This window comes from Neovison vison, chromosome 9, assembly GCF_020171115.1.
Source record: "Neovison vison isolate M4711 chromosome 9, ASM_NN_V1, whole genome shotgun sequence".
Taxonomy (NCBI): Eukaryota; Metazoa; Chordata; class Mammalia; order Carnivora; family Mustelidae; genus Neogale; species Neogale vison.
Window position 1 is genome coordinate 98053530 of NC_058099.1, and position 20312 is coordinate 98073841.

The following is a 20312-nucleotide window of genomic DNA, read 5'->3' on the forward strand; positions in this document are numbered from 1 at the left end:
AGGACACCTGGGCTGTAGGGTAGATGACCAAGGGGGGGCAGGATGGAGGATGGTGCACAGTAGGATGGTGGCCAAAAGCTTATTTCACCTGCCATTTTATTTTACTTGATGTCATTGGAAATTTGTAAGTTTTGGTCATTATTTCACTGCATCCTTGTGTATGTACACAGTGGGACATGGAGCAGCTGAGGTGTGGCGTGACGAATCCATCCTGTAGCTGGACGTACCATTATTAGGGCTGTGAATTTGCCTTCAGGAAGTTTGTCATGCATTTCCCTGAGATAATGATACATCCTTGACATCTCCCACACCCTGGGCATGTAAGGGTCTTAGAACACTCAACTCAGTCTACCCACCCCTGCCTCCTGCCTGCCTTTTGTAATGTTGCTTGTAAGATTTCTTTTGTTTGATTTTTATTTATTTATTTATTCATTCATTTATTTATTTTTTAAAAGATTTTAAGAGAGAGAGAGAGCATGAGAGGGGAGGTCAGAGGGAGGAACAGACTCCCCACGGAGCTGAGAGCCTAATGTGGGACTCGATCCCAGGACTTCGGGATCATAACCTGAGCCGAAGGCAGTTGCTTAACCAGCTGAGCCATCCAGGCACCCCTGATTTTTGTTTTGCTGTAATGTACCTAGTGTGATTTGTTTTTTTGCATTTAATTTGCTCGTGGCTTATAGCACTGCTTGAATGTATGTCTGGAGGTCTTGCTTCAATTTTGGAAAACTTTGGAGTATTGTTTTATGCATGTTGCTTCTGTCTCATCTTTATGCCCTCTTCTCCTGGAATCCTGTTTACCTGTAGGTTGTAACTCTTTGCTGTGTTCTATGAGCTTTCTATCCTCTTTCCTGTATTTTCCACATGTTTGTGCTTCCATGTTCCAGTCTGCTTATGTTCTACGGTCTTATCTTCCAGTTTGCTGATCCCATCTTCAGCTGTGTCTTTTTGCTGCTAAGCTTATGTATTGGGTTCCCTATTTAATTTCTTAGTTCTAGATTTCTTTTGTTTCTTATTTCATGGATTTTAGTTCTGATGAATTTTGGTTATCTATCTTCCTTCTTTACCAAATTTTAATTTTTTATGGTTTTAAATGTTATAATTCCAGTTAACATACGGTGTTATATTAATTTCAGGTGTACAATATAGTGATTCAGTGCTTCCATACAACACCCATTGCTCATCATAGCAAGTGCCATCCTTCATCCCCATCACCTGTTTTCCCCACCCCCCACCCAACTCCCCTCTGGTACCAGCAGTCTGTTCTCTATAATTAAGAGTCTGCTTCGTGATTTCTCTCTCTCTCTCTCTCACTCTCTTGGCTATCTGTCTCCTTGACTCCACTAATCACAGAACTGTTAATGTCTGTCTGATACCTACAATATTTGGACCCTTTGGGGGTTTGTTGCTATTTTTTTTTTCCCCCCTGTTGATTTTCTGTCATTTGGTCTCAGCTCCTAGTTGGCCTGGCCATTTTTGACTGGTATATTTAAAGCTTATGGAGGTATTTGAAGTTGTTGGCGATTTTGTTTTCCTCTAGAGAAGATTTACTTTTGTTCCCAGTGGATACCACAGTAGATAGGGGCAGGTCATGTTAATCCTGTCTGGAATTGAGCACAGCCTTCATGAGCAGTGCTCTGTTCTGTTTTATCCATTCCCCTAGCTTCTGAGCCTCTGGAGAAAGTAGACTAAAGCTGGAGTCTTGCCTGTCAGACTTCGGATGCTCTGCCCCGTGGCTTGGCTCCTGGTCTGCAGCCTGGTGTGTACAGGAGGGCAGTGCCGTCTTCTAGGGATGGAATGTGAGCTACATGTGTAATGCGTGCAGTCATGGGCACATTGAATGTGTAAAACGAGCAGGTGGAATTATCTTAATAATGTTTTTCTTCTGTTCAGTACATCCAAAATACTCTTTTTTTCATGGAAAATATAAGAATATTAATGAGGTTTAAATAATTATAAAAAATGACTATGTCTTAGAAAGCTGGTGTATAGGTATCTTACACTTAGATGACCTCTGTGTTTCAATGAGCTGCTTGTCAAGCCCTCACAGCCACATACGGCTTATGGCTATTGTCCTGGGCTGAATGTGGGGACTCCTGTCTCTCCACTGGAGTCACACCCAGAGCTGGCGACTCATTTCAGGTGTGTGTGCAGTGAGCACCTACTATCTTACCTTGATTCTGGCAGTAAGGCTCTTGCTGTCAATTTGGGAGGAGCCAAGGAGTCTGTGCACACCTGTGGGCCTTTTCTCACCCCCAACTTCCCTCAGACTCTGTGGATCACACACAGTGGGTCTGTCTGGCAGTGTGCCCCCCCCTGCCCTGCCCCCTGGGGCATCGCCCAGCCCATAGGGACACCCCACCCACTACCCCATCCCCTGGGGCACTGCCCAGCCTGGAGGGACACCCACCTCCTGCCCTGCCCCCTGGGGCAGCACCCAGCCTGGAGGAACGCTGTAGATGTTCAGGCTTGGGAGCATGTCCACTGAGCAGACACTGGCCTGAGGCTGTTGGTGGCTGAAGCCCCTGCTTCCTGGCCTCTGGGGCCATCTTAGGTTTGTTGGAATCACTCAGGCTAGAAAGAGGAGCGAGGTCCTACCGGCTTCTTTCTAGGGGAGGGCATTAGAGGGTGTGGTCAGATGCTGCCTTCTGCACTAGGAGGTCTCAGGCCCCCCACCCATGCCTGAGTAGCCAGAGCTGCCGTTCTGTGGGTTCCTGGGGTTAGAGGCGTGCCAGGCAGAGGGTCTGCTTTCTGGGGAGGGTCCACAGCTTTCAGCAGCTTGTTGCAATGACCTTATGCTTCACTGCTACTCTGGTGTCCCGCAGCCCTTGGACCCTGTGCAGGGGGATGGGCTCTGGCCCAGCAGGCCTTGAGGTGGAGTAGTATCAAGTGTCCTGCCCACCCCCTCCATCCCCACAGGTATGTCCTTGGTAGGGGTGTTCATCTTGGCTGATTGTGACCATGGTGTGTCCACATCTGTCATGAGGTGTCCCTGCGGGGAAGCAGCTCAGGGTGGGGCTGGCCCTTCCTAAAAACCAGAAATGTGATGTGGTCAGTGCAGGTCCTGGCTGCTGCTGGGCCTCAGGTTACCTCTGTCTAAGGCTGACTGTCCCCTCAGGCAGAGGGAGGGGCTCCCTGATGGTGGGCAGGGGTGGACCACTCAGGGCCAGCCCGGCCCAGGAGAGAAGTCACACTAGGCCCCAGTGAGGATCTGGGGTGGGGCCACTGTGGGCAGGGTGACACAGCCCACGGTGTGTCCGTGGAACTGGCGGAGGCTGTCCTAGGGCTGCCAGCTGGCCTGGCAGGACTGCCCTTTGACGTGGCTTTAAGTGGCTCCCTGCCCCCTCTGCCCACTGACCTGAGCAGAGGCCACAGCCTCCATCTAGCCAGTTAGGGTCCCCCCTGCTGATGGCTGGTGATGGAGCAGCGCTCTCTTGGCTTGTAGGAGGTTCAGTTCCCCCTGCTGTTGTCCGTGCGGTCAGCTGGGCGCCGTGTCCTGTACAGTAACTCAGTCCAGAAGCGTGGCCCTCAAAGCCCACGACCGTGGGAAACGAAGAACCCGAAATTCGGGGCTGCATCATTTTGGGGAGGCGATGTGAGGGCGGGTCATCAGGAAGGCTCCCGGGAGCGCTGCGGTACCTCAGATCTGTGGGGGTGGGAGCGTCAACCCACGCCTCCACTAAAGGCACTTTTGTCCACGTGTTTGCAAAAGGGCCATGGAGCTGTTTCAGAATGTTCCCAAAATGCTGGCAGGGATGGCCTTTATGATCCCTGGACTTGTGGGGACAGTTTGGGTCTCTGCCCACTCTGAGGGCACCCCCATTTCCCTAGCCCCTGGGGAGTAGGGAGCACCTGGCCAGCTGGTGACACTGCCCATCGGGGAGGGACGGGGACCCTTATCCGAGCTGCATAAGGACGACTCCTCAATGCTTGGGGTCCTCGAGAGAGGTGACCCGGCTGAGGAACCCCTCCCGCTCTGTCTACGTGTCCGCCCGCGGGGGCGGGGTGTTCTTGTTAACAGCGATGCCTTTATTGTAATCGGGAACTGGGAGAAACCTACAGACTTCATTGTTTAGGCTGAGGTCGAGGAGGGTTCTTGTGTTTAGAAAAGTGAGTTTATTTTTAAAACCTCTGCCAGCATGAGAAGGAGCAGGTCACAGCGGGAAGAGTGTGTGCGGTGGGGGGTGGAGCTCAGCTCCGGGAGGGTCAGGATGGCCCCACCGAGCTGCGCTCCCCACCAGGCAGGGCCCAGCATCTGCCTGTGGTCGCCGCGGTCTGGGTGGCCTCTGACCCTGTGCCGACGGAAACCACAGCGGCCTGCGTGGCTGCGGCTATCTACTCCCCTGACTGAGTTTCCCCTGGCCTTGGGGACCTGTCCCTTCCCCCTGGTTTTCAGTGACTGTATGTACATGCCCCCCCCCCCCCAGTCCTTCCTGCACACCCATAGCCTCAGTGACCATCTGGTGACTGAGTGAGGCATACGCCGGAGCCCTCTCCATGCGGTCACCACCCCAGGGACGCCCCAGACCTCACACCACCTCCCTGCTTCTGCTGGGGAACACAGCAGCCCAGATGCGGAGCTTGCCATACGGCCTCCAGGCGTGAGAGAGGCCCTCGCACGGGGGGGCCTAGGGATTACAGAGACCCTCCTCCTGGGTCAGCATCCCTGGAGCCCCGTGCTGGGCCAATGCGCTAACATGGGGCAGCCCTCAACAGCGGCCCTGGAGGCTTTGTTTCATTTTGATTTATAACCAGATGGGCTGGAGAGAGGGCACATTCCAGTTAGTGGCCCCAGGACTCTGGCTTTGCTGATTCTGGGCACCGTCTTCTGGCTGCCCACGTCCCCTCTCTGTCCTGTGTGTGGATCCCGCCTTCACCTGCCTGAGTGTGGGGTCACCGGACAGCTCTGCTCCTCATAGGCCTGGTTGGGCTTTGCCGGGCTGAGGAGAGGACTGCAGAAGCCCCAGAGGCCGGGGACTTCCCCTGTCGCCTCTGTGTGGGCAGAGCTGCTGACCCCCGGGCTGCGTGGGAGAGGCTGGTCAGACCCGGGCTGCGACTGCCCGGCCAGAGGTGGCCGTCCCCGACCAGCGCAGCCCTTGTCCTGCAGGAGAGGAGACAGCATCTCCCCAGAAGGCTTCTCCGTTAGCTGACTGGCTGCCACTACTCTGGGGCACCTGGTGGGGGGGAAGCTGGTGTAAGCGACCTCACCTCCGTGTCTAGAGGGGGGAACTGGCCCCCCACCCTCGTGCAGGAACAGCCTGACGCCCGCAGCACTGGGGGCTTCCCTCCTGCCCTGGTCCATGAACTCGAGGCCTCCAGCGCGTCGGTTAGGGCTCGATCCCACCAACAGTGGCTCTCCCGCCGTGGAGTTGCTGGTCTGATGGGGCTGACCGGCCCTCAGCACACAGTGACCAGGACCGGGGCCAGTTCCGTGAGGGGCACCGGGCAGCACTCTGAGGACATGCCAGCTGACCTTTTAAATTATCAAGCAGCGTGTCACACAGCTAAAAATAGCTAGGTGGCTTAGGATATAAATGCAGCCTGCTCCCTCCCGCCTCCCACGTCCAGGCCCAGCCCCCAGCCCAGTCGCCAGAGGCACCAACCTGGAAGTCCGACCACATTCCCGCTGAGTCTTTGGCATCCGAGGGCTGCCCTCCTCTCCCTCTGGGGGCTTGGGGCTTGTTAGTTATGTCCTTCAGAACACAGACGATTTCTTTGAAAGTGCGGTGAAGTCTTGCCCTTCTGCTGAGGGATGAAGAAGCTGCATGTGAAGCGTTCTGAGTTGGTGGGGGTGGGGGTGGGGGAGTGCCCCGTGCCCTCCCCTCTCTCCGATAGCTTTGCCCAGCCCCCCTTCCCCAGGGTTGTGCTGGAATTTGAGGGCACGCTTGCAGTGACAGCTGGACTGGGGGTGCCCAGAAGGAAGCCTTGGTTGTCATGCGGGAGAGAACGGGCCGTGTGGTTCCATGTCGTGTGGCTGGTGTGGAAGTCGCGGCAGGTGGGCATTCGGAGGTCGTGCTCCCAGTGCCTGCACCTCCGCCCCAGGGGGGAGCCTCCTGAGCCCCAGCCGCCTGCTTGCTCTGCTTTTCCTGGTGTCTGGTGCTATTCTGGGCCATGCTGCTCTGAACCCCTGTGCCGTCCTGCAGGGGTTCCCGGAGGGCAGAGGTTGGGCCTGGAGCAGGGGTGGACCTCACTGGCGCTCCCTTGCACGTCCAGCGGCCGTGTGTCCGAGGCCCCGGCCGCTCCCGGCCACCCAGTGTGTGGAACCAGCCTCCTCTTACTTCGACCTGCCGGTGGGCATCAGCAAATGCTCCGGGCTGGAACTGGCATTATCCTAGTGACCGAGGATGGTCAGCACCTTGTCACCTGCTTGTTGGCCATGTCTTCATCTGACCTGTTCATGCCTCTTTTTAGTTTGTTTTTTTTTAAATGGGATTGTGGGAGTTCTGTGTTCTGGATGGAGTCCCTTGTCAGATACATTATTGAGAATAGTTTTTCCAGTCTGTGGCTTGACTCTTCCTAAATAAACCATAATTTTTGCCGAGTGGGAGCATGTTTCCGTGTCAGTGACTGGATTAAATGTTGGTGTTTTTGTACCTAGTGTTTCACTCGATGATAGACCGACTTTAAAACCAGAGCCTTAATTTGCAAGAGCACTTTCTTGATTGTTCTTTTTCTTTTTTTTTTTTAAGATTTTATTTAATTTTTTGACAGACTATGATAGAGGAAACACAAGCAGGGGGACTGGGAGAGGGAGAAGCAGACTTCCCGCTGAGCAGGGAGCCCGATGTGGGGTTCGATTCCAGGACCCTGGGATCATGACCTGAGCTGAAGGCAGACGCTTAATGACCGAACCACCCAGGCACCCCTTTGTTTGTTCCTTTTTAGGTAGAATTCTGCTCTTAACTAATGTGTGTCAGCCTCCCCCATCCCCGTGAGCACATGAACTAGATTTTTTTGAAGTTGCCTCTGGCCCCGAATTCTGTGTTTTTCTGGGGTCAGCTGTGCTGTGGTTCTCCTGGTATCTCCTTGCTCTGCCAGGCCCCTCTTGTGCAGCAAGAGGCTGATAAGGGTTTGTGGGGGCTGGTGCGGGGTGCAGGTGAAGGGAGACGGCCACCCTGGAGCCCGCAGAGGTGTGGTTACCTGTGGAACGAGGCTGGAAACCACAGAGCTCATGGGTTTGTTCTTAGTACTGTGTGGTAAGAGCCCACTGGAGGGTGTCTGGAAGGACCACTCCAGGCTGCTGGCTGCGGCCAGACGGGCAGTGCTGGGCCATGGCAGATCGGGGCGGGGGAGCGCTGGCAATGGGGGTCAAACGTGGGAGGGTGTTGGTGGTCTTCCTCGCGGGCTGTGGCTGGAGCCCCACGTGGGTGGGACTGCGCAGGGACTCCCAGCATCCAGGGGGTGTTGTTGTGTGTCCCGAGTGAACTTACGGTCTGGCTTAGCTGCAGACCCGGGAGGTGTGTCTGCCATGCCCTGTGACACTACTGGGCCCGGGAGGGACCCTGGGCTGTCATCGGGTCCTCTGGTTTTCTGGTTCGCATCCGCTCGGGTCTTGAACATGTCCTCGAAGTTGCGTGTGAGTTGGAATTGGACTGATGTCTCTCTTGTGGCAGCATCAGAGTGGGTGTCGAGGACGCGAGGCCGTGGAGATGTTTTCAGGGAGGGGGCGTGTGCGTGCTGCAGTGTAGGTTTTCGAGCTGTCTCTGGCTGCCAGAGATCTTTCTGCTGAGGTCCTGGTGCAGGGGCTCATGAGGGGTCAAGGGTGGGGGGCTGCGGCAGAGTGACTGCTGGATGCCTGGTCCCCTCCCTCCGCAGTGTCCTCACCTGCAGAGCCGCAGGGGTGGCTGGTGGGCTTCCGCCCGGGCCCCCCCCCACTATGGGGAGAGCGTCCACAGTGGCGGCGGCTGACCCTTGGCCATGTGTCTCTCCAGGACCGGAAGCTCACCAAGCTGGAGAGGCAGCGGTTCAAAGAGGAGGCTGAGATGCTCAAGGGCCTGCAGCACCCCAACATTGTGCGCTTCTATGACTTCTGGGAGTCCAGCGCCAGGGGGAAGAGGTGCATCGTGCTGGTGACCGAGCTGATGACCTCAGGGACGCTGAAGACGTGAGCACGCCCCCACCCGCTGGCCGGACCCTGGGGACGCGGGGCTTTCCGTCGGGCCAGGGCCGGTCTCAGGAGCGCCCTCACCCCCCCTACAGGTATCTGAAGCGGTTCAAAGTGATGAAGCCCAAGGTGCTCCGCAGCTGGTGCCGGCAGATCCTGAAGGGGCTGCTGTTCCTGCACACCAGGACGCCCCCCATCATCCACCGGGACCTCAAGTGCGACAACATCTTCATCACGGGTCCCACCGGCTCCGTGAAGATCGGCGACTTGGGCCTGGCCACGCTCAAGAGGGCGTCCTTTGCCAAGAGTGTGATTGGTAAGCTGTGGCCCGGGGTGCTGCCTGGGGGGTCCCTGGCTGTGTGGTTCTGGGGCTGAGGCTGCTGCGGTCTGCAGGCTGCGGACACTCGGAGGGAAGGAGGCCTTGATGACAGAGGGACTCAGGGTTGGTGTCCAGTGAGGTGGAATGGGCAAAGGAGTCTCGTGCCCCGGACCCTGAGGCCCCCTGCGGGGGGTCCCTGGGGGTTGTGGGGCCCAGAGCCAGCTTGGGGCTCTGGGCCCGAGGGATTTGGTATAGGTGCCGGTTTGCTAGGCTTGTCTTTCTGTGTTTCTTGTCCTCCTCTGAGAAGCCCCCATGGCCTTGGTGGGTGTGGCCTGTTCACAGCTGCTCCGCAGGGACTGGGGCTGCGCTGGGGTCCCTGCAGATGGTGGGCGCTGGCTGCGGCCGCTCCAGGGCCTTGCAGAAGGAGTGCTTGGAAGAGCTTCGGGGTGGCCCTTACTGGGGTTTGAAATGTCTGGGGAGCGCCAGCATGCTGCAGGGCCAGACTGCTCTGGGACGTGGCTCCAGAAATCCTGATGGGATCGGCCGGGGTCGGGTGGGACCTGGAGAGGCTCCCCTGTCCTTTGAAGCCCTGTGTGGGAACACAGCAGGACAAGAGGGTGATCTCAGGGTTTTGCAAGCTCCTGGTTTTAATGCACATTTGGGGACAGAACTTGGCCTATTTGTGGCAGATGGAACCACTGGGAATCTGGAAACTTCCCTGGCGGGGTTAGTGGATTTGGAATAAGACATCTGGGGCAGGGTGGCCACTGGGGTCCACAGGGCCCTCTGGAAGCTCTGGGAAGTTGAGTGCTGGTGTGTGGGCCAACCTAGGCCTCAGTTTGTCTCTCAGTGAGGTGGGGTGGGGTTCCTGGCTGGAGGAAGCACCCCTCTGAGCCGCCGGCAGTTTCTGAGCAGGATCTGTAGGTCTGACCTTGGGGTAGGGTGCCTGGGGAAGCTCCCTGGGGCTTCTCTGGCTGGTGGAAGTCCATCTTGGAACTGGGGTATCAGGGTACCGGACACATGCTGGGTGGTCTGATGGGGTGATGTGAAGGCCTGGCATTTCCAGGCCTTGCATTGACCCCAATGCAAGGGGGCCCAGCTCTGGGGTGGGGGGCCCAGAAGCTCCAAACACGCAGAGAAGGGGAGGCAATTAGCATGTCTCCCCGGGCCCTGGGCAGCGAAGGGCCAGCCACTGAGTGAGGGTGCTTTTGGTCTGGTGGGGGGGGTCTCCCAATCCTGTAAATCAGGCTCCCCGCTCTGTGGGACAGTTGCTGCCGAGGACCTGCTTCTGGGTGCAGCTCCCGGTGGGGGGCTTTGTGCCCATGTTTGGGTTTGTACTTCAGATGTGGCCCATGCTGGACGTTGGGCAGTGGTGTCTGAGGACATCTCTCCCTGCTCTGGGGAGGCCCTGTGGCACCAGGCCTGAGGGCTCGTGAGGTACGGATTGGGTGTGAAGGTGTCATTGTCACAAGCACTGTGGCCCCAGCCCCTTGATGGCTTGTGCACACACAGCTGGGGGTTACCTGCCCCCTGTGGGGTTGGCTCCCGAGAGCCGTCCACCTCCGATGGTGTCCCTACGCTCTCCCTGTGTCTGTTGGCCAGGTCCTAGGCCGGTGCTGCCTGCAGGTGTTTGTGGCCACGGTGGTGGGAGCACTGGGAATGTGGGGCCAGGGGACCAGGGAGGTACCCTGGGCACACATGTGTGTGGCAGTGTGGACACACGCATGTTCTTTTTAACACTCAGATTTAAGTGGCTACAGAGCAAGGAGAGAGAAAAAAGGGTGCGTCTGTGGCCCAAGCACATGTGAGCGTCCCCACCCTGCTCAGAGCTGGCCCCTCCCCTTCACCCCCCCCTTGCTCCCCCTGAAAGGCAGGCTGTGTGGGACCGTGGGGCGGCTCAGCTGGCTTCCCTCGGGGTGCACACAGCCAAGTGCACACAGTCATGGGGTTCGGGACCCCCAAAAGATGGAACTAGTCCCAGTGCAAGGTCCCTTGGCCTCCTGCTCTCTCCCCACACTGTCCCCATTATTTCTGACTTGGAATCGCCTAGGATTCTTCTTCTTTTTTTAAGATTTTATTTATTTATTTACGAGAGAGAGAGGGAGAGAGAGAGCGAGCATTAGTGGGAAGGAGCCTCAGAGGGAGAAGCAGACTCCCTGCTGAGGAGGGAGCCCGATCTGATCTGGGGCTCAATCCCAGGACCCTGGGGTCATGACCTGAGCCGAAGGCAGAGGATTGATGGACTGAGCCACCCAGGCACCCCCAGAATCTCCTAGAATTCTGTATACACATATCAAGATAGATCCCCAATTTTGCCATTTCTTATTCAAAATGTTGACTTGTTTCATTAAACATATAATAGGCGTTAAATTGAAATCATGGGGGCATGAGAAAAAGATGCAACGTTGTGCGACCTTTCTGTGTCCCAGAGAGCCGGGGACACGGCTGATGACCCGCACGTGCTTGTCAACGCGGTCTGTGCTGTTCTGTGGCTGCCTTTTAAAGAAACGGGAACATTTTGAAAGCGTTGAGGTGGAGGAAACGGAGAAGGCGGAGACGATCTGACGTTCCCCTCTGCCTTGTGTTCGGCTGGACAGGCATCGTTTGGACCTGTTTTGATAAGAGGATTTTGTGATTTTTAAAGCAGAAGCTTGTCACAGGGGAAAAAAAAAAAAAACCAATCCAGAGCAGCATAACTAAAGGAAAAGTCAGCCGGAATCCCAGCCCCCTGATGTGTCCTCATGGGTCTGTCCTCGCTGTTCCGTGGGGAGGAGGTCACTGTGCATGAACAGCCAAGGACTTTGTTTTACTCCGTCTGTTGAAAAATTCCAAGGAAGCATCGTTTTGGAATGGCCTGTGCTGGGAACACCTTGCGGGCCCCTGATGCTCCTTTCTGTGCTGACACCACCCCGTGGTGTCTGTCCGGGGACACCTGGGGCCTTCTGGGTTTTTGCAGTTTAGGTAGCTCTGTGAGGAGCACTAGTCTTTGCTGCGGGTGGTTGGGCCGGGGGCCAGGAGGGGGCACTCCCCCGCGTGCAGCGCCTCCCGGGTTTGGGGCACAGGCTGGGGCCTGGGGAGCAACGGGCTCGGAGCTGGGGGGGGCTCCTTGTGCTATGTGCGGCTGCCACCTGGAATCAGGAGGGTCTGGGGGAGTTTTCGGGAACGGTGTGCAGGGCAGTCCTTCAGAACCGCAGGTTCTGGGCCTGATGGGGAGGCGATCCCTGGCCCCATGGCCGCTGACCCTACTGCTGACCCTACCGCTGACCCCTGTTCCTCCTGGGTACAGGCACCCCTGAGTTTATGGCGCCCGAGATGTACGAGGAGCATTACGACGAGTCTGTGGATGTCTACGCCTTTGGGATGTGCATGCTGGAGATGGCCACCTCGGAGTACCCCTACTCCGAGTGCCAGAACGCCGCCCAGATCTACCGGAAGGTCACCTGTGTGAGTCCACTGGCAACCACGAGAGACCATGCTTAGGGAAGTGCTCCCAGCACCGCGTGAGGCAGGGAAGGGTGCTGTCACAGAGGGGAGCCAGGCTGTCTAACTCAGCAGCGTGGCTGCCTGTCCCGAGGGGGGCCCCCTCCTCTGGGCCGCTCCCAGGGCTGCTGGCTTTCCCATGTCTGGTGTGGGCTCACGCCATCGTCAGCTTTAATCAGGTGGCCTCAGCTCTGCAAGCAGGTCACCCCGTCCTCCCTCCGTGGCTGTCCTGCCTGGTGAGGCCGTAGCTTTCCTGGGCATCAGGCCCCACGACCCCCGAGTCCTGGCTGCCTCGCTCTGGCCTGGGGCCCCCCTCTCTTCAGAGATGCACGAGGAGTGAGGTCCTTGGCAGCCCAGGGCACCCGCCCTCGCCCCACCTTCCACCCTGACTCCTTGCGGGTCTTAGGTCATTTCTCTCCTTCAGCCTTAACGTGCTCATCTGAGCCCCTCCTGTGCTGCTGAGGGTAGGAGCGGGGAACGTGGCTGTTGGCGCGGCCTTGTCAGAGACGCAGAGGGCGGCTCCTGGTTCCCTGCTGATGCTGGTGGAGAGGGTGGGCTTGCTGGCTGTGGGCAGTGGTCCTCCATGGGGCAGGGGTCACCCGAGGGGGCTAGGGCCTCCCTCCCAGGCCATGGAGGGGTGTGGGGGGAGTAGCCTGTCAGCCCTACTTCTTGGGTGCCCACGTGGATGGGGCTGTGGGAGACGGGACTGGTTCCCACTGGGGTACCCCTCAGCCACCCTGGGTCCCTTATCGAGGCCCCGGGCAGCAGGGCTCCCAGGCGGACCCATGTCACCACGGGCAAAGCAAGGTCAGGCCCCACCCTTGCTCCCCGAGGAAACCAGACGGGAGGCTTGTTCACCGACCACGGGCAGGGTTTGCAGTAATGCCTGTGGGCCCACCAGCCCCTCCCAGCACACAAAGCCACACCAGTCCAGCCCTGGCATCTGTCCTGACCCCAGGTCCTGCAAGGATTCAGTGTCCCCACTCCCAGCACCCCAACTCCATGCTTCTGAGTCGGGGGCACGAGCCCCTTCAAGATAGCACTTGTTCCTGTCACATGCTGTTCCTGTCTTCTGCTCTGGGGGCCTTGGCCCTTCTGAGGTGTGCGTGGGCCACACTTACCTACACTTACAGTTTCTCAGGCCGCCTGCCTCCCGCTGGGACCCTGGCCCTGCCTCCTGTTGTAATTAAACCTCTCTTTCTTCCGCTTCTGTGGCCCGGTCCAGGTTCCTCATCTCCAAGGGGAGCCCGCCTGGAGCCCAGCGTCCCAGTCTGTCACTGCGGACTCTGCTGCGTGTGGGCCAACACGACCCCCACTGGTTACGGGCCTGGGGCCTGGGGCACAGCGCCCCTCCTGGGCAGCAGGGGCTCCTGGGGGTCCTACACTCCTGGGCCCGCATCTGGGCTGGAGGCCACCCTGCACTCCCACTCAGTGGGAGACCACACATGTCCTGTTCTCTGTGTTCAAAAAACCAAACAAGCCAGCCCAAATGAGACTTTGAAGGCAGAGTCTTACTGAAGAATGGGATGGTTGAGGCTCTTCGTGTGCTTAAGATGCTTCAGAATCAGTTGTCCCTCCCCCAAGACCCTGCCCATGGTCCAACCCCTGCTTCTCCTGAGCAAGCCCCCCGCCCCTGCGGGGCTACGCCCCAGGGTTCAGCTCCCCCATGTCATGGGCTTTACTGGCTGGGCTGCAGCCAACCTGGCCAGCACCCACCAGGTCTGTGGTCAGTGTGGGTACCCCCGAAAACCGCCCGGCTGCAGAACTCCGCGGCATAGACACTTATAAAACCCCAGAGCCACCAGGCCTTGGACGTCAGCCCTGCCCGTGGCCGCAGTGGGGCAGAGTGCCTGGGGCCCTCGGCCAATAGCCGTGACCACACCACGTGTGCAGGTGCTCCTGCCAGGCGGGGGCCGCGGGGGCCTCTTCCCCCAACCCCTCTGGTCCTGACAGCCCCTCCTCCCTCAGCATGAGCCTGCGTTCCCCAGCCGGCTCGCACCCCTCCTGCCTCCTGCCTTAACTGCCCCCCCCCCCCCCGCCCCCTGAATTAGTGCAGCTGAACCAGGTCCTGGCCTGGCCTGCCAGTGACTCTGCCCCTCTGGTCTTACAGGGCATCAAGCCTGCCAGCTTTGAGAAGGTGCACGATCCCGAAATCAAGGAGATTATTGGGGAGTGCATCTGCAAAAACAAGGAGGAAAGGTGAGGCCAGTGGGGCGCTGGGTGTGGTTGTTGCTCACGCCGAAGTCACCACAGCCGCGGCGCACGCTCGCAGGGGACCCGGGCACTGGCTGCTTCAAGCCGGGGTCCCACCTCTGCTGCCCGCAGCACGATCCCTGGCTTTGGGGGCCATCCTGGAGCCTCCTGCTTGGCCAGCTGCTTCTCACCCACCCAGCCTGGAGCAGGGGCTCCCCCATGCCCTCGGACTGCCCCTCCTGTGACCTCTGGTCTGTGAGTCCCATGCACCCACTGCTGACCCCAGAGTGCACAAGTCCAAGCCCTTGAGCTGCCCCCGAACCAGCCCCCACCTCCTCAGCGGGTCAGCCAGGAAGCCTCCCCCACTCTTGCCCTCCCCCCTAAGTCCTCCCCTCTGTCCTCTTCTTCCTCTTCCTCCTTCCTCCCCTCCCTCCTCCCCTTCTTCTCTCCCTCCTCCTCCCCCTCTTCCTCCCTCCTCCTATCTTTGCCTCCTCCTTGCAACCTCCTTCCCTACCTCTTACTACCCCCCTCTTCACCTTACTCCTCTCTCCCCCTCCTCCCTCCCTCTCACTCCCCCCACCTCCCCCATCTCCCCCTTCCTCCTCTTCCTTTTCCCCCTCCCTCTCCCTGCTCCTCCCCCACCTCCCCCTCCCTCCTCCCTCCTCCCCCCCGTTCCTCCCTCTCCCTCCACACTCCGACCTCATCTTCTTTCTTCCTCTCTTCCCACTCGCCTCTTCCCCTGCCCTTCCCTCATCTCGTCCCCCATCCCTGCCTCTCCTCTCTCTCCATACCTCTTCTTACCCCCTTGTGCGCCCTCCGTGCCCACACGTCCGTCCTGTCACGGTCCTCACCATGGCCATCCCCTCTCACGCAGGTGCCCCGTTCTGATCCTTGGGCTCTCTCCTGCCTTTGGAGGTTATCCTTGTCTTATAGCTAGAAATCGTGAAGTAGAACTCACCTCGGAGAAGTAGAAAAGTAACCGCATAGAGCTAAAGAACCCTAAGAGCAGACCCCACAAGACCACCTTCCCGTCCAGGACCAGCAGGGGCCACGACCTCCATCCCCCAGGAGTCCCCTCAGGCATGCGTCTGCTCCCCCTTACAAGTGTGGTGAGCATGCCCCGGGCCTGGGCTCCACCTGTCACAGACGCAGTCATCAGGGAGGGGCTGTCGGGACAGATAGGACGCCAGGAGGGAGCCAGGCCAGGACAGCCCTGGGACCAAGCTCCTGTTCAGGGATGAGGAGTGGCCACTATGAGGACACCCAGCAGCCAGGACGCCCAGGGCTCCTGGGTTCAGCCTCACCTGTGACCCCTGGGAGCTCGGTGGCACCTTCGCAGGCCTGTTTGCCTGGTGCAGAGCCAGGTCAGGAAACTTCACTTCCCCGAGTTTCTGGTGATGGGGGTTCACTTTCTATAATGAGAGAAAGCAGCAGCCTTCAGTGCTGTGCAGTAGGCTCTGTGCGGGGTAATTCTCCCTTCTGCCCGGGAGTAAACTGTCGCGGGCTCCCCTTGAGGACAGCGTTGCCTGCTGAGTGGTACTTGGAGAACTTTCTAGAAGGAGCTGGACACTCCACCTGGGGCCTCACCGGCTGCCGTGCCCTCACCGTCCTGTCGCCCCTCTTCAGGTACGAGATCAAGGACTTGCTGAGCCACGCCTTCTTCGCGGAGGACACCGGCGTGAGGGTGGAGCTGGCGGAGGAGGACCACGGCAGGAAGCCTGCCATCGCCCTGCGGCTCTGGGTCGAGGACCCCAAGAAACTAAAGGGCAAGCCCAAGGACAACGGAGCCATAGAGTTCACCTTTGACCTGGAGAAGGAGACGCCTGATGGTGTGGCGCAGGAGATGGTAACGGGGCGCGTGCTGGTGGAGGGGGTGGTGGGTCCGGGCGTGCAGGGGTGTGCCTGGAAGGGTGTGGTCTGCAGACCACGTGCACGGAGCTCAGGACAGGGGTGTGGCCGCTGGTGTGCGGACTCCGGTTGTGGGGTGTGTGTGCCTATGAAGGACGGTGGGGGGGGGGGTACCCTTGCCGCACAAAAGCCACACCCACCCTGAGGGGGCGCAGTGAGGGGCCCCGGGGGGTGCTCTTGGGCCTGTTGCGAAGGGCCTGGGTCCACCAGAGTCTTGCTGTGCGCGAATGCGGGCCTTCGGTTTGGGCTCTCGCTCTGCTGCTGAGGGCGCTGTGTCGCTGTGTCCGGGCGCAGGGCGCCGGGGGTTCGGCCTCGTGGAGGGACGGAGGCTCAGGGAAGGAAGGAGACGCTGGTTTTCGCTGTAGGAAGCGAGCGCAGGGGAAACCACGCTCGTGGCGGGAGAGTCTCACGGAATGAAGCACAGCTCGCAGAACCGGCTGCCGTGCGGCTGGACGTCCTGGCCCCGGCAGGTTCTCATGGGGAGGGTGTGGACTGCGGCCCTGGAGATGGGACGGGCATCCAGGCCGGGCCTCGGGCCTCTGCAGGGATGAGGGAACAGGCTGGCTGGGCCATAGCAGGTGTGGGCCATGGGCCGGGGCTGGCCACTGTGGGCAGACGGCGCCTGGGACGCAGCGGGTGAGGGTCCCGGGACCTTGCGGAGGGCGGTGGGCTGGCAGAGCAGGAGCTGTGTGCAGGGTGTCTGCTTGCCCTGGGTGGGGGCCTGTGTCCTGCCCCTGTGGTGAGCGGGATGTCTGCTGGTGGCCAGGAGCCATCCATACCTTCCCCACTGCCGGTCACATCCCGGGGCCCAGAAATGGGATACACAGCTCCACGGGGCTCAGGAGCGCTGTCCCCTAAGTGCTGTGGTCGTGTGGTCCTGCTGCGCAGGTTAACCCTCGAATATTCCCGAGCCGGGTGACACGCAGGCCGGTGTGCCGGGAGAAAGGGTTGAGCCCCATGGGACCAGGGGACCAGGCCAGGAGCTGGCTCTGTCCCTGGGGCAGCAGGAGAGGAGGTGGGTCCCGGGGCGGCCATGAGGGCTGCAGAGGCCGAGCCAGTGTGGAGCCCTTGGGATGCCTGGGTGGCAGCAGTGCTCCAGGCTGTCCGTGAGCCCCGCGCCTGCTCCGCGTGCCCAGGGAGGCTTCCTGCCTGAGATGGATTCTGGTGAGAGCCCAGCAGGGTGAAGTGTCATAGCAATGCGTGGGGACGAGGGGACCGCGGCATAGAGGGGCTCCTGTGCCTGTCGGACCGGGCACCTTCTCCAGCTCTGGATCGATTCTTGGTTCCATCGACACGCTCTTCAGCTGTGGGACGTGGAGGTGCTCACACGTGACCTGGGACCTTTTCTAGGACCACCCATCCTCCTGAGGGACCCCTCCCTTCTCTGCCTCGACAGCTTCCCCACACTGTAGCCCCACGGGCTCTGCATCCGTGTTGGGCCTGCCACCTCGCCCGTCCTCTGCACGGTCCCCCGGCTTCTCGGCTGGACTCAGTGCGCAGTGTCCTTGAGTCCTTGGTGGTGCCCCCTGGACCTGTGCCTCCCCCATTGCCATTCAGGACACCTTCCCATGAGGAGCGCCCTCGAGGCAGTGCAGACGGCACCGTGTTGGAGGAGTGATGACCGAAGGACACGGACCCTCCTCCACTCGCGGACCAGGATGAGGCAGGGATGAGCTGACGGCGGCCCGTTTCCGCTGTGAGGTCTCGGCCCCGTGTGAGCGCTCCAGCTGGGGTGGCCTTTGCTGCTGGCTGCTGGCGGGTCCAGCCCCTGCCCACCTCGGGGTGGACGCTCCCTCCCCCCGGCTTCTCTAGGCCGCCGCTGTGCGAGGTGCCCTCCTGGGCAGCGTTTCAGGGCCCACTGCCCCCGGCCGCTCTGGGCGGTCACTTACGGACAGCTTTCCGTGATCACATTGCTGCTTCCAGATGTGGGGCCCAGCCCCCGCGAACCCCTGCACCGGTGTCCTCACCTGGAACCACCTCCCAGCAGGCGGCTCCTGGGCGGGCACAGGGGACCGATGGAGTGCCACCAGGGCTGAGAGAAGGGCGGCTTCTCTGGGGACCTGGGCTGGCTTTGACCTGGAGGCGACCCCTGGTGAGGACCCCAGGAGGGGGGCTCGTGGCCCGGCCCAGCGTCCCCATGTCCACGCGCCAGCCCTCCTGTCCTCACGGCCTCCGAGCAGTGGACGTTTCAGTGTGGCAGAGAATGGGGCTAAGCTCTCCCTGTCTGGAAGAAAATAGAAGAAACACCTTGGAGAGGATCGCCAGGGGGTGACCGCGAGGACAGAGACGGAAGGAAAACTGGGCCAGGAGCAGAAAATAGATGCAGCGGCGGGCGTGTCTGCGGCGCCTTCCCGTCGGCGGTCTCTCCGGCCGGGGCGGGCGGGCGGCTCTGACCTCGGCCCCGGCCCTCGCCTGCGTCCTGGCCACACGCCGCTGCTTACAGCGCTGCTGCCCGTGCCTGAGGCGGGGGGGGAAGGCCGGCTGCCGTTCTGTCCTGGGGGGTGGAGAGATTTTGAACAGTCACGAACTGACATAAAATTTGAAATCGTGTGACGAAGGACCGTTGGAGGGGACATCCAGACCCGATGCCATGCCACCCGGTGTGGGCCTGTGGCTCTGCCCAGAGACAGCAACCTTCTCGCTCAGCTGCCTCAGCCGTCAGAGCTGCCCACGGCCTGCCTGGGGTCCTCTGATGTGTGGTGACACCTTCGTAGCAGGAGCTCCTCTGGGCGGCAATTGTCTTCGGTTACCTTGCCGTGCGGGGCGCGGGGCGGCTCCCTGGCGGTCACGTCGGCCGTTTGCGGGAGCCCTTGGCGTGGGGCTGTGTCCTCACCATGGCCAGCCCTGGAGGACACATGTCTGTCTGCCGTCCCCGTGTGGAATGACAAGTAATGACTGTGTCCTGGGGGGGTGTAACTTTGAAACTGTGTAAATGTTCATTTTCACCAAATTTCCCATTTATTTCTATCTCTGTGGACTATGGTTTTGCTGGTGAGTTGTCTGTGACCGCGCAGTATGTTACCCCAGCACAGTGCTGGACAAGCTTAGTGTCTCAAACCGTCCTCCTGGTCAGCGATCCGGGAGTAGCCGAGTGGGTTGTTCTGGTTCTGGGTCCCCACGCTGTGTGGCTGGGTGCTGGCTGGGGCTGGCCGGGGCTGACGGTTGCTCCTGGCGGGAGACTCCATGTTCTGCCAGTGGCTGTACTGTAGGTCATTCAGGATACAGCTTCCTGGGAGCAGGTGATCTAGGAGCGCGAGGGTGTGTGGGCAGGGACAGAGGTGGCACACCCACCGTGGCATCGCGTGTGGCCTCCTGCCGGGAGGGACAGCTGCATTCCCCTCATGGGCTCTTGAGGACACGGCCCTCAGCACGGCCCTCAGACCATCATGGTGTCACTGTGCATTTTTTTAAAAATAATTTTATTTATTAATTTGACAGAGATCACAAGTAGGCCGAGAGGCAGGCAGAGAGAGAGGGGAAGGCAGAGAGAGAGGAGGAGGCAGGCTACCTGCGGATCGGAGAGCCCGATGCGGGACTCGATCCCAGGACCCCGGGATCATGACCTGAGCCGAAGACAGAGGCTCAACCCACTGAGCCACCCAGGCGTCCCGTCACTATGCATTTTGATGCCCAAAACGTCCAGGTTTGGCCTGTGGCGTGGGCTCCTGTGTTGGTCGGTGTGTCCCATCAGTCCTCGGAGTCTGTCCTTGCTTTGAGGCACAGTGAGGTGTCTAGGTGTCTAAGTGTCTAGGCCCCTTGTACGCACCCCCCCCGACACTCACAGCAGCCAGACTCCAGGCACCACCCCAGGCCTGCCCAGGGTCCTTCACACTTGCACACGTGCTGTGTCCAGTGCTCATGTCTACACGTAGGCGTGTGTATGTCTGTTGTGTGCTGAAAGCCGGGAGCTCCTACAGGTCCTGACCAGCGCTGAATCCTTTGCACTTTTTCCCTTTCCACACGGGGCTGCCGTGGTGACAGGGCGGAGACTGGCCTCTGCTCTTCTGTGGATTTACCAGAGATGTCCTCAGGGAGAGCTGTGACACTCCCCAGAGACTCCGGGCTCCTTCACAAACACTCTCCCAGCTCTCTCCTGTGTTCAGAGTTTTCTGGACATGGGTGCCTGCCTACACTCCTTCCCTCCGTGCCGTCGCGGGGAATGCCCAGGGCCCGCCTGTGGAAGGCAGCTGGGGTCTCTCCCCTCCCCTCCCTCTGCAGGCACAAGCACCCGCTGCACCTCACTGTCCCAGGAGCCCGGCTGGGCAGGTGCAGAGGGCTTCCTGCCACTGGCCGCTGGCGGGAGTGTCT

At 59.7% G+C, this 20312-nt stretch overlaps 1 protein-coding gene across 1 annotated transcript in view; it reads left to right on the top strand.

Annotated features, from left to right (window-relative positions):
• The window catches only part of WNK2 (WNK lysine deficient protein kinase 2), a 113573-nt gene that overhangs the window by 22457 nt on the left and 70804 nt on the right, over nucleotides 1-20312 (top strand). Inside the window, exons 2-6 of the mRNA XM_044266056.1 lie at nucleotides 7932-8104; nucleotides 8200-8420; nucleotides 11710-11867; nucleotides 14014-14102; nucleotides 15723-15942. Of these exons, the coding sequence (XP_044121991.1) occupies nucleotides 7932-8104; nucleotides 8200-8420; nucleotides 11710-11867; nucleotides 14014-14102; nucleotides 15723-15942 (861 nt within the window). The remainder of the gene's footprint in view (nucleotides 1-7931; nucleotides 8105-8199; nucleotides 8421-11709; nucleotides 11868-14013; nucleotides 14103-15722; nucleotides 15943-20312) is intronic.